The sequence below is a fragment of the Macrobrachium rosenbergii genome, chromosome 26 (assembly GCF_040412425.1).
Source record: "Macrobrachium rosenbergii isolate ZJJX-2024 chromosome 26, ASM4041242v1, whole genome shotgun sequence".
Lineage (NCBI taxonomy): Eukaryota > Metazoa > Arthropoda > Malacostraca > Decapoda > Palaemonidae > Macrobrachium > Macrobrachium rosenbergii.
This window is the reverse complement of record NC_089766.1, coordinates 17,958,901-17,973,242: the sequence shown is the minus strand read 5'-3', so window position 1 is coordinate 17,973,242 and position 14,342 is coordinate 17,958,901. Positions and strand designations below refer to the sequence as shown.

The following is a 14,342-nucleotide window of genomic DNA, read 5'->3' as shown; positions in this document are numbered from 1 at the left end:
GTGCATCATGCCTTTTAAAAAGGACGTGTTGACTTGCTCCTGTTGCCGATCTGATAGAGGAGAGGAAAAGGATCGGATACGATGTGATCGTAATAGGTGGTATCGCCAAGAGTGTGTTTTCTTAGATGAACTCAGTGGAGAGACCATCAGGAAATTAGCGTACATCTACCATGTTTGTATTGATGGGTTCCATTCAATGAAAAATGAATTGGTGGATGGGAAAAATCAACTACAAATGATGAGTGATGTTCTTCGAGACATTACGATTGTTGTGAGCATTGCTGCGATTGTTGTGCGGAATGAACAAATGGATGAAGCTTGAGAGAGTGCGAGGGAAGTCACCAGATGTCTCGATGAACTTATCCTACTATACAGGGGAAGACTTATGCAGTATATATGTCAAGGAAAACCATTTGTTTGCTCTTGAATCAACAAACTTTCTAAAAAAATAACAGAGAAAAACTGGGGTTGCTAAGCTCTGAAGGATATTCCAATTATACGAGTATAAAAATACGAAGTCTACCCCAAAAGGGTCGGCCGTCAGATTCAACCTCCTTGGGCCGGCGCGCAGATGATAATGTAAAGGTCGCGGTCAGTGACGTCAGTCAAACCATGTCAAAGCTTGTGTCTAGGCACTAATTCAGTAAACAATAGTCACTGACTGCATCCACGTGTCTAAGATCCACCTGCTATATTTGTCCAAGGATATTGTTTTCTTTTCATTATTCAGTCGCTTTTCCTATGAAAATGCCCAACAACTGGCCAGAGTATGGACTGGCTTACAAAATGAGTCATATTCACTTAGACGTTCAGGGGTCAGAACGGCAGCGTGTTAAATATGCTGCAGAGTTACTGTCAAGAAATTGCGGTGATGCTCTTGATTCTCGAGGTGAAAAGGGTCTTTTCAAGAATATTGAATGGAAAGCAACATCTCAGCTCATATCGTTATTGGATGAATGGTTTGATATTATGAATTCTTCATCTATCTTCGTTTTTAATGTGCTTTTTTTCCCCATTTTTATATGGGGTAAGCACTATCCCTTCTTTTGAAGGACTTTCATTTGGTGGTGGGGTAGGCCGTAGCCTCGATCGGCTGCCCTGCCTGACATCGCTTAGACCCCGCTAGCGAATGTGTACATGTATTGTACCAAATCCCCAACTCCCTTTCTCCCAGCAGCGAGGAGAACTGGGCGGGTAGGTCGACAGTTCGAGACTTGTGAGGTGTCTGTTATGTATTTAGAAGATGTTGGAGTGACTTTGTTTATGTGTGTATTAGTCTGTAACACCCATTTGCTTTCAGCAAACCTATCCGTTGATTATATACGTAATCCCGTGGTGTCTACATGGATAGCAAAGTGTCCGCCTTCTCTGACTGGTCGGCTGCGGGGATTGAACCCTCGCCACAAACTCCTATGAAGTCTAAGGTTGCTGCTTCTACCAACCGAGCCATCGAGGCTCATATGAATTCTTCACCTATGAAAGGCAATAAAGCTACTAGATGTGCTTTTGATGTAAATTTGAAGTATCAGGCAAGTGTTGTGAACAAAATGATTTATATCATGTCAACAATGAAAGTGATTAAAGGTTTCAGTAGTCGTATCAATGGATTGGCAGAAAAGAAACACCTCTATCCATTTCAAAAAGGGTTATAGGCCTGTTTGAAATGCTTAAGACGTCTTATGAAGTCGATTATAGCCTAACAAGGAGGCTTAATCAGGATAGTCTGGAGCATTTATTTGCTTGTATTAGGCAGATGAGCGGGCCACATGATCATCCCAGTGCAGTAAGTTTCAAGTACAGACTGAAAAAATATTTGTCAGGGAAAGAAGTAGCCCTGATAAGTGAAAAATGTAATAGTACTAAATGCGATGAAAATCAAGACTGTGTCTAATACATTAGTGTCTAAGAGTTCACCTACACGGGAAAACTGCAGACAAAGAACGAGAAATTGCTTTAGAAATTTGTCTCACTAGTCTCATTTTAAGAGATACTGAATTTAATCAAGAATCGTGAATGGAAGAAGGTGATGAGATTCTTGAAGTAACTGAAACAGGCAAAGGGAATGAAACACCTGCAAGTTCTGTAACCGAGGAAGAATCCCTGAGGCATACAGGAGGTTATATAGTTAAAAAAAATTTCATTAGAATATCCTGAATTATAAATAAACTAAGAACTTGTTTATAAAACTGTAAATTATACCTTATTTATACTTCTAGATAAAAAATGAGCTGAAATTATTTTGTTGTTCCATGTTTCCTCTGATAATGTTACATTGCTGAAGAGTGATTTCATAAAAACAAAATCAACAATTTCCATGAGAGAGAGAGAGAGAGAGAGAGAGAGAGAGAGAGAGAGAGAGAGAGAGAGAGAGAGAGAAAATCATAAAGAAAAAAAAATATTTGATTAGAAATGGATAATGAGTGAATAAAAAAGGAAAATAAGGTTGATAATATACAGTACACGAGGGTTCCTTTGAGGGAAAGGGCGTGGATGACGTCACGCGCAGAAGCGGCCTAAATCGTACCGCTGTCCGGCCGACATTTATCATTTATAGGCCTTTTTAAATGGGCATCTGTAGGCAAAGAGGTTAGATTTCTGGAGATGCCCTGACCCGACCACTGGCAATTATTTTGACATTGCTGTTCTAGCTCTTCGTTGGGCGAGTCGGTTGAGCTGTGGACTAGCACTCGCTAGGCCAGGGTTTGAGTCTCCGGCCGGCTGATGAAGAGTTAGAGGAATTTATTTCTGGTGACAGAAATTATTTTCTCGCTATAATGTGGTTCGGATTCCACAATAAGCTGTAGGTCCCGTTGCTGAGTAACCAATTGGTTCTTAGACACGTTAAATAAGTCTAATCCTTCGGGCCAGCCCTAGGAGAGCTGTTAATCAGCTCAGTGGTCTGGTTAAACTAAGGTATACTTAACTTTTTTGACTCACGTGCAGTGTTGCCACACTCTCGGATTGGAATTATCGTACTGGTTCCTCAAAATTATGGGTTTTTCAGTAAAAATATCGCACAAAATTGTAGAATTTATCGTAATTATTATCTTACACTGTTTCTGATATTTAACACATTTTTATAATTTGACAAAATAATGAATATATGTATGATTTCTTTGTAGTCATTAATATTTTGCAATTTACATAATTAAGAAAAAATACAAATGAAACATTTCTCTCTACAAAAACGAAAAAAACGGAAATATGAATAATTAGTTAATGTTATGAACAATTGTTATGAACAAATTATCACTATATTGTATTAACACTGTGGTAAAAAAAAGTATACAACTTAGAACGTCACTTCTTTCCATAATGTAAACTAAACTGATAACGAATTAACACGAAGATATGTGAGTTGATAGGCCCACTCATACATATCTTTAAACACCCCCAAAAATAGCATCACTGAGTAGTAATTTAAAATAAATATATATAATTAAACATGACTGGTACTGATACTTATCCCATGATAAAGAAATTAATAACAATAATAATTGTAAAGTATATCTTTAAGAATCTTCTTCCAAATCAAATTCATGTTCTCTGATGTTCTGGAATAACTGTGCATGATTATTTATTCTGGAAAACATGTCATTTGCAGGAGTAAAATGAACACATGACCCTCCTGAACCTATGATGCAACTAGCAGAGAGAAGAGCCCCATTAACTGTCCTTGTTTTCAGTCTGTTTCTTTGTTTAGTTTTAAAGAGGTTAACTTTACTGAACACTCGTTCGCGTTCAGCATTAGAGTGCGGCAAGCAAAAAGCAGTCAGAGCAAAACTGGCTAGGTCTGAAAAACTAGACTCTTTTTGGGACACCTCTCCCCAGAACTTATCAGGTGACTCATCAACGAGATGTTTAAGTTCATGTTGCAATATGGGAAACATTCTCCATTGATCATACAGCTTTTGAAGTAGTGATTGGTCATCTGGGGGTACAATCAGAGGAAGCTCAGATGCAAGAGGGAATAAGGAAGGGATTCTTTCTCTGAATTCTGATGAGAGAGCATTTTTTGGACAGAGACAGTTTAACTTTGACAGGACACCATCATTGAAATTATACCTCCTCCTTATTTCTGTGCATGCCACTACAAGGAAATTTCTACACCTCTGAAAAAACTCCTGCTGTTGAGATTTCTTTTCCTGTATGGAGGGGTTTTTTAATCCCTGCATGACTAACTCCTAGGTACATTTGGCTGTCACTAAGATGCCTGTCATGTCTTTCAGGATTTGCAGTATTTGGATCAGTTTTCATTACATACTGTAGGTCCTGTCCATATATGGGAGAAGGAGGTCTCTGAATAGCATGGACACTTTATACCATGGAGAACTGTTATTACTGCTTTATCTGACTGGAAAAATTTGTTGAACTCAGTAAACTTTGGAAGAACCCATGGAGGAGTTCACCGACCACTTATATTTGTATATATTTGTAAATATATACTTAGAATTAACGTACAAACCGTACGATAATGGAAAATGCTATCGTACCGAGGCCGTTTTTATCGTACATGTACGATATTATCGTACATGTGGCAACACTGCTCACGTGTTTGCACGTCATCTGCGGTCAGAATTTTGTTGTGAGAAGTAATGAAAATCAATTTTTATTTACATTTAGATAAATTTATTTTATTTGTATATTGTAAGAATCTAACTTCATCAATTTGCTTACCAATGATGGCATTACTGACGATCATATTATTCACTATATCAGATATTTTTTAAATCCATTTCCGTCGCAAGTCAACCAAAACAAAATTATTGCTGTGCCTTTTCCATTGTCATCACATCTGGCTTGTGAGTTGCCTGTTATTATTTTGTCATTATATATATATTTTTTTAAGTGACACGAATGTGAAAGCATTTAACCTAGATCAAAACAGCCAGGTGTTGCCTTATGTTGGTTAGAAGTGTATTAGTGTATTTTTCATTTTTTATGAAGATGTATACGGATATATGATCACTGAAACCTATTTCATTTTTATGAAGATGTATACGGATATATGTTCACTGAAACTTAAGCAAAATTTGGCTAATTAACGTGTTGTTAGTGACTCATTGCATAGGCCTATCGTGTATTTCAACAAGCGGTCGAGCAGGTGTGCTATACCGTGCTTGCTTTCCCTTTACATTCTTATATAATTTGTATTATCAGACCACAATATAATATAACTGATTGTGCGGTTCAGCAGGTTCGGTAAACCAAGATATGTTTGATGATTATGCACAACAAGACGTTATTTCATCTAGGCCTAGGCTAGAAGCCTGCACGGGCCTGGCCAGGCATTTTATTTGAAATGATTATTATTGATCATTTTATTTGGTAGAATCCAAGATCAACGTTGAACCTAAGTGGAGCAAATTTGACATGCTTTTTATGATAGAGCCGGCTGACAAAATATTTGAATCCCACCACTGATTAAATTCTTTCATACCTTTACTAAGTAGAGGATACGTTATGTACAGACCAAACCAAGGGTCAGTGTTCACCTAAATTACAGGAAAGGAATGCGAATAAGTGGAGTAATCAAATACTGAATCGAGTTCTGCAGTTCCCCAACCGCCTGAGGCGTGCTTTGCCCAAGGCTGCAAGGGATCGAAAAGACCTTGATCTGCCATCGAGTTATGTGACCACATCAAAAGGAAATCTCTCCTGGAGAATAAATAAAGAAATAACCCGGGCATTCGTGATAATTCTGAATGACATAACCTAAAATCAAGGTCACTCTTTGTAGCGGAAGAGACTTGTTTAGGTTCCATTAACGTCAGGCTCTCTTGCGCCATGGTAGACCCTTGGATAGTACAACTGTACAACCACTCCAGCGCAGTGCGCACTACTGTTCCGAAGACCGCCGCATCGGTCAGTCAAAACCCTCTATCTGCTGTGATGCGAACGTCCTTTTTTGTGTGTGCGATTAGACGTATAAATTGTTGTAGCATTACCTCTCATACAACTTGGATTTCTTTTCAGAGTCCGAGTGGTGAGTTCATTGACGAAAGTATATTTGCAGCCTTCTGGTTCGACATGAGAGATCAGCTGGATTACATTTTTTCTACGCTGGGCACAGGCTATTGGAATTGGCTTCACTACGTTGCGATTGGATATGGTGGGTGAATGTATACTCTCTCTCTCTCTCTCTCTCTCTCTCTCTCTCTCTCTCTCTCTCTCTCTCTCTCCTTGTACCTCACCATTCTCATTCTAACAAGGTTGCTGGCTCTCTCTCTCTCTCTCTCTCTCTCTCTCTCTCTCTCTCTCTCTCTCTCTCTCTCTCTCTCTCTCTGTTCCGTGTCATTCTGATTCTAACAAGGTTGCTGATTATGTTTTCATGAAATGCTTTCGAAAAATTTAAGGCAAACCTTACTCAGAGAAACCCATACCTGTGCGTGCAAGGACATTGATCTCAGTGCAACGACAGTGTGGATTTGTCAGTTTACATGCAAGTACTTCGTATTATTTATACGTGTGAGTTCGAGTCTCGCAGAGCGCCCTGGGAGATGTGGGACCGGAAAAAAGCAAGAAACAGTGATTTCGTTGTTTACTGACTTGCCAGCGATACGTAGACATTTTTTCTTTATTTCATTCATTAACTGAAATCTGCCAAACGACTTAAAATTGCCTTGAGAAATGGGACTGAAGTGATATCTTACAATTTACTGCGTAAAGTAACTCATAATGAAATCAGAAATACTATGCCTAGGTTAATACAATAATTTCCTTGTTTCTCATGACCTACAGTAGGCACGATGAAACATTCAGTAACTGAACATCAATGGGTAATTTCAGTATCTAAATAAAATTAAAAATATCCTCAGAAGATAAGCATTCACTTCGCTTGAGTCCTTCGAGAAATGTTTGATTTCACACAATTTAACCGATAAGGAAACACCAGAAAATTTCTTTGTAAGGAAAATAACAACAAACATTTATTTGGAAGAACTGGGGACGGTTACAAAAATTACATAAAATAAATTTCATTACATGAACATCCCCGGGATGCTTTCAGAGCTCAACTTTCAACCTTTGGAAATTATCAGAGTAGATTACATTATACAATTTTGTGATTCGAATGATTGAATACATAAGGTTTGTATTAACTGGGCGAATGTTTTATGAGGGTTACTTATGATGAAGTATTGTGTTTTTACTATAAGCAAACAGATGTTTTCAGCGACGTTAATCTTGACATGCTTCGGAGTTGGGACTAAATATTACCAACTGCTTGAAAAAAATAGTAATGGATGCAAAAACATTTACGTCCTTGACGGAAGTCAACATCTATCCAAGGCACAATAGTCTGTGTCTGTGCGTGAGAGAGAGAGAGAGAGAGAGAGAGAGAGAGAGAGAGAGAGACTAAATTTGGTGCTACCTTGGCTTGTTATCTATACGCGTCACCTACTCCGAGGTGCTAGTACTAAACATGGCGGAAGCTCCTTGGGACCCCGTGTTTAGTACTAACCCCTCGGGGATCAAAATATTATATAAACCCATTTCTATATTGTGTGGTCGACAAATGATATTATTAAACGATATCTTCGTGAGGCCGTCTACTTTACATTTACCATACGGTGTTTAATACTAGTACCTCGAAGTACAGTAGGTGACGCGTAGATAACAAGCCAAAGTAGCACCCTAAATTTAAATAACCGACATTAAACCTGACTGAGCACTGAAAGAGAAAATTTACTGAAAGTATGAAAACCTCTCTCTCTCACTCTCTCATTAAACCTGAAATACGCACTTCGGTAAAAAGAGACTGGAGAAGACTGAAATCCTGGAAATGGCGTTCGGTACTAAGAACTTCTGGCTGCTTATAATTTCAGAAACTGATTCTGCTTGCTTTATTACTTTTGAGCTACATTAAACCCATGAACATCAGCGCCAATCCACTGGTTGTAATGATCAACCTTCTTCTTCTATTCGGACTTGAGACTTAATTTGGCGTGTTCACATTTGGGAAAGCCAAAGTTCATTAATTTGATTCCATGAAACTTCACTTTTATTTCAGCTGTAATCTAAGTAAAACCATTTTCAAAGCCGAACTTGAATATGGCAAATCACTCGCTCATTTTGTTGGTCTGTGGAATCTGGGTTTAACCCAATGGCGCTAATATCAGACCCCGAAAGCCAGCTACAGGTTCTAAATATTAGTCTTTGGTTTTATGGGGATGAAGTTGCAATATCTATTTTTTTATTTACAGCCGTGAGTCTACCAAGTCCCCACGCGCTAGCAGGCGCATTCGTTGCTCCAAGGCTGAAGTTCGAGTGCCGCTTACCACCCGACAATGATGACACAATCTTCCTTTCTAATGATACTGATTCGTAAGTGCTCCATTACTATTATTATTATTATATTATTATTATTATTATTATTATTATTATTATTATTATTATTATTATTATTATTATTAAGAAATTCTTGAAATTTGACAGAAAGGTATTTCATGGTCCCTCAACTATTTGATCCAGGCTGTTATGGCAGTGACCTTGTAAAAAAAAATGCTGAAAATTATCAAAAACTAGATTCGGGGATATCTGATCACATTATGAGTCCAAACGACATTTTTCCACCATTCTCCAATCGTGCTTCGGCCCTCGGAACATGCTCTTCAGAATGGCGGATGGCTAAGCATGTGAATTCCAGTGTCTCCCTTTCTTAAGGTGTTACGTTGTTATAGATGGTGTTCGGGAGATCATCTGAAAAAAAAAGTATCTATATATTTATAGCGTTTATTATAAAAAACGGGCTTGCTGGCGCGCTACCCTACCTACCTCGCCCCCACCGAGGGCAGACAAAGTTTTGGAGGAGGAGGGTGGATGTCTCCCCTACCTTCCCATTCCCCTACTCACCCCGCTCCCACCCGGGGCGGACAAACCGGTTTGCAGGGGATGGGTGGCTGTTTCATGTCTCCCCTACTGTCACCCGGGGGAGGACAAACAAGACCCACTCGGATTTTATTATTATAGAAGATAGATATTCAAGGGGATGCCTATTCTCTCAGGCAGTTTCCCCTTGAATCTCCCGCGCTTTCATTTTCACTCTCCCTACTTCAGACAAGTCTCCTCCACACTGGTTATTACTTACTGGTTCTACACAATGATAACAAAAGACTAGATAAACAACCAAAGTTTACATGATAACGATACAGAAGTCACTTGAGCATGATTATAAATAAAATGATAATGGCTGTCTCTATAAGAAAAATAACTATAAATAATAAGTGGTAACACAAAGTGGCATCACTAGAGTAGAATGACCGTGCTCTAGAATTAAATCATGTAGAGCAATGGGTACAAAGATATTTAAAAGAAAATTTTTACTTATTTATTTTTATTTGTTTAATTCAAGTTTTTAGGAAGACAAGCACTGCTGGTGGTATTGATTTTGTTTTTCAGATTTGTTTATTTAGCACGGGCTCTTCATTTTTTGTTGTTTTAGATTTAGCTGGCCTTGTCAATGAGCAGGGCTCTGCTCTAGAGCATCCCGCTGGTTTATTGATGTTGTTGTTTTAGATTTAGCTGGCCTTGTGCCAGCACGGGCTCTTGCTCCTAGAGCATCCCGTAAAGGTTTATTGATGTTGTTGTTTTAGATTTAGCTGGCCTTGTGCCAGCACGGGCTCTTGCTCCTAGAGCATCCCGTAAAGGTTTATTGATGTTGTTGTTTTAGATTTAGCTGGCCTTGTGCTGCTTATAAGGCTCTTGCTCCTAGGACCCGTCTTTATTGATGTTGTTGTTTTAGTTTAGCTGGCCTTGTGCCAGCCGCTGCTCGTACAAAGTTTTATTGATGAAAACAGGTGATGCCGTCTGCGTGGTTCGCAGAGATCGCTGTCAAACTTTACAGATGACCTTCAAACTAATTCCTTAAAAAACAGGACAGGTTCATACAGAGAACATAGTGATCAACAATGTCTGACACATAACATAAATAACTCGTGACTTGTACATAAAACATGATTGTTTAGAAAGACAACATATACACAGTTTACAATTATGATGGTAAATGTATATTCCGATCGACCTTAGGTCGATGAAAAGGCACCGCAGAAAACGGGATGTTCTGTACAGAGAACGCGTTGAGCGGGGACTTTACAACATCATTAGAGTCCATTTTCACTTAAGTACCTCATTAAGGAGGTGTCATCACCTTAATTCGTCATTAGACACAGACATGTTACACGTAACATTTTCAAGCGACTACGTCATCAAATACTGTTCTCGCCTGTGTTAGGTATCGTCACTGAATTACTTCGTAAACACCAAGTTTTATTTACCTTTTCAGTTCTTCAAGAATTCCTTTTATCTTCACAGTAACAATACAAAGATTATGAAATATACATTCATTCAGTCATTTCTTCACAGCACTATTTTCCAACTTCCATTTTTAGATTTCACATTAATGAATCATAAAAATGATCGTGTATTTTCACAATAATGCCATTATCCTAATTGTCCTCACTTTGACTACACAATGGCCTTGACTCAGCTATACTGCAAGTTCGATTAACGCTTCATGGGTTAATAACATTAACTTCCTTCTAAATAAGTTTATGCAGTATTTTAGGCAGTTAATCACCAATACAAATTTAAAATTGCAATATACATTACGAATCGACCACTTCCAAAGTCTTGGCATTGCAGGAGGAGTTGCCAATTTGATACACAGGACTCAGTGTGACATCTGACGTCAAATTAGTATCGCACATATGCACTTTGATTCTGGCGGGTTCTTAATCGTTCCAAAATAACTGCTTTGAGTCCGTTCAGAAATTACGTATCACTTTTTTTTTTTTTGGTAATTTTTGACCCCCCTCCTAACTTGTCACTTCTCATAACACATGTCTAGACGTCCCTAAAAAAATTTTTTAATGCAATAATATATTAGTCTAGACTAATACTTGGAAATTGTTATCTTTAGGCTTTTCTTAATACTTTTATGACATTGTATGAAAGAATCACAGATAAATTTGAAATGACAGTGTTCTTTTATGCCATGTTTAGAAGAGGATTAACTTAATTTGTGATATTTTTAAAACTAAGCCATATCTATGCATAAGTAGAGACTGTCGGAGCTCAGAAAAGGGATGAGTTTGTGAGATTATTATATGTCATGTAATACATATAGTGGAAAATGTTGAAGTACAAACGAGAGTTGAGTTTGTGATATTTTTTAAACAATTATGCAAAAAAAAAAAAAAATACCGAATTCTCAATATTGCTAAAATATATAATAATAATCTATTGCCAAATCTTTACCGTCTCTCTTGTGTCCTTCTACATTTACATCTTTTCAAAAGAAACAAAGAAAAAATCTGAAAATGTTAAGTAACTTATGGCTGCACCCCCTCCCACCCCCACGTCTCACTCATGACACTTCCGCCGTAGCCCCTCCCCCCCACAAGGCGTTACGTAATTTTTGAACGGCCCCTTTGTTACGAAAGGCCCACTTTAAGCAAATCCCCCATCCCCGACCCCACACCTAACCAACAGTCAGTGGCCTTGAATGCTGTTGCCTGGTGGGAGTGTTTAGGATTGTCGGTTGGTGACGCTTCCTGTTTATCATCTCCACTTCGGCCATCCTCCTGTCGAGACCACACTGACATTATCACACTTATGAGCAGCACTTTGGCAAGGGATCTTGATGACACGCAGCCACCGTCACAAACCGACAATTCTAATAGAACAATAAACACAAACTCATTTTGGAAGTAAGAAACGAAATAATAATATATAGTTAGAATTACCCTCTCTCTCTCTCTCTCTCTCTCTCTCTCTCTCTCTCTCTCTCTCTCTCTCTCTCTCTCTCTCTCATTACATCGGTATTTCTAAGTAATAGTTACGCACGGACTGTATGGAACGGTTCCGCGAATACCAAAACCATTAGGGAGCCATATGTTCAAGAACGGCCTGGCTAAGGAAATCTGTTATAAAAGGAACCATGCTGACCTAATCAAACCTAACCTAGTAGGCAGTGTTACTTAGCCAGGGGCTCCGCCCTCCGGGTAAAGGAACCACTTTTTACCAAAAGTTCCCCAATAACACTGCACATGCACGATAGCATTCCAGGATGCCCAGCATACAAAAACAGTAGCACTAAGCATTAGCTCCACGTCGGGTCTTTCCTTTAAAATTTACTATTACAGTATTTTGGATGCTTATCAAGAATTTACATTTTTTTGGGCAGTGTTAACCTCAGGGAATGTTTTTGTATGTAAATCCTGGAATGCTATCTCGTTTCCTTTTGGTAAAAAAGTGGTTTCCTTTACCAGCGAGAGGGAGCCCCTGTATAAGTAACACGACCTACTAGGTTTGGGTACATTAGGTTAGTATGCTCCCTTTTATAATAGATTTCCTTAGCCAATCCCTTAAACACATGGCTCCCTCATGACTTTGGTATTCGCGGAACCATTCCATACAGTCTGTGTGGAGCTATTACTTAGAAATACCAAAAACATAATCAGTTTGGAGGTTAATTACAGGTTACAGTCGACTGTCAAAAAATAATGGTAAATTCTTGATAAGCAACCAAAATACTACTGTGTAGGAAAAGTCAATTTTAAAGGAAGTACCCGACGCGGAGCTAATGCTTAGTTCTACCGTTACGTTTTGTGTAGTTAAGACGACTGTTTGTACATGACCAGCGATGTCACTCACTATTTTGCTTCAGTTTTGGCAGGTGAGTTTATTCACTTGATATTTCCTGATTTGTTACTTAAGTGAGGGATAAGGCATGACTATTCACAAGTGATGATAGAGCATTATTTTAAAATTATGTACATTTGTAAAAATGAAAAAAGACCCACAGAATATATTATAGGCTAGTAACATGGGAGCCCTGCCATTAACAAGGAATCCCGGCCCCGACATGAAGACTGCAAAGTTGTATGTGAGATTAGATCAGGTAGTTTATTTAGGATATACTCCATTAAAGCAGTCATAGAGGCTGCTTTGTGCCAAGACACAGAATGCTGTTGGTTGCTAGCAGTGTTGCCAAAACATGGAAATGTGGCCTTCGGTGTGGAAGTTTTGATGCACAAGATGATCGGGTGCGGAAGTGGGGTCTTCATTTTACAGTCTGCCACACCAAGTGCGGAAAAATTTCCACATTCTTTTTAGGTGTTTGTTGTGGTCAGATATATTAGTTTCTTATATGATTCATTGACCTATATTCTCGGTCATTTGCATATTTATATACGTTTATATAATAATGACTGAATAAAGAGCCATCAAAGAATGGTTGTTTGCGCTGAATCATGAAGCAGCAGAAGTCGAATGCAGACGACAACAGAGTGACAGCTTTAGGTTTCCATCTAATGAAGGTAACTGAAATCTATTTAAAATTGTTTTAATAAATGTAAAAAGTGATTGTAATTAACTTAAGGGAAGTTAATGGGAAATGATCTTTAGACTGTGAAGGAAAACACATGCTTTTTATATACGTTAGACTTTACCGATGGTTGAACGACTTCATAATTAAGCGAGCGTGGAAGTCAGTGGTGTGGAAATGCATTTAACACTGGGTGCTAGACCCATCTCCAACTGGTTCATTTCCACACTGGCATTCATTCTAATATGGATATTATTTTACCTTATTGCAACATGCTTGATACTGGAGTTTTTATGCTGCCCCCCAAAATCTACTTAATATGCTTAATAAGAAAATCATGCTAAAATCTACTGCAAATTTACTGTCATCAAGGTGTTTACCGTTTTTAGTGGATGTTGTAACCAAGCTATGCAGTCTAGAGTCACCAGTGGTTCTCAAACTATGGGTCACAAACCAAAGTTGGGTAGCAAGATCAATTTGGATGGGTCGCAGGGACACAGGTTCTGACCCATATCAAAAGTAAGTAGAGAACAACCTTAATCCCGAGCATGATATGAGATGCAGCCTTACCATGATAAACCCACGATTTGACAAACTGGTAAGTGAGAAATAGCACCATGGATCCCATTAATTTAGTTTTGTGAATGAAAACCAGTGCCATGGACCCTATTAATTTTGTTTTGTGAATGAAAAGCAGTGCCACGGATTCTATTAATTTTGTTTTGTGAATGAAAAGCAGTGCCATGGATCCCATTAATTTAGTTTTATGAATGAAAAGCAGTGCCATGGATTCTATCAATTTTGTTTGTGAATGGACAGTAGTGCCATGGATCCCTTTAATTTAGTCTCACGCGAATGAAAAGCAGTGTCATGAATTCTATTGATTTAGTTTTGTGAATGAAAAGCAGTGCCATGGATTCTCTTTAGTTTTGTGAATGAAAAGCAGTGTATTGGATTCTATTAATTTAGTTTTGTCAATGAAAAGTAGTGCAATGGATTCTATCAATTTAGTTTT

At 38.4% G+C, this 14,342-nt stretch overlaps 1 protein-coding gene across 1 annotated transcript in view; it reads left to right on the top strand.

Annotated features, from left to right (window-relative positions):
* Window positions 1-5,798: 5,798 nt before the first annotated feature.
* LOC136853095 (organic cation transporter protein-like) overlaps window positions 5,799-14,342 on the top strand; it is a 351,698-nt gene continuing 343,154 nt past the window's right edge. Inside the window, exons 1-3 of the mRNA XM_067128409.1 lie at window positions 5,799-5,865; window positions 5,977-6,112; window positions 8,205-8,325. Coding sequence (XP_066984510.1) covers window positions 6,031-6,112; window positions 8,205-8,325 — 203 coding nt within the window. The 5' untranslated portion in view covers window positions 5,799-5,865; window positions 5,977-6,030. The remainder of the gene's footprint in view (window positions 5,866-5,976; window positions 6,113-8,204; window positions 8,326-14,342) is intronic.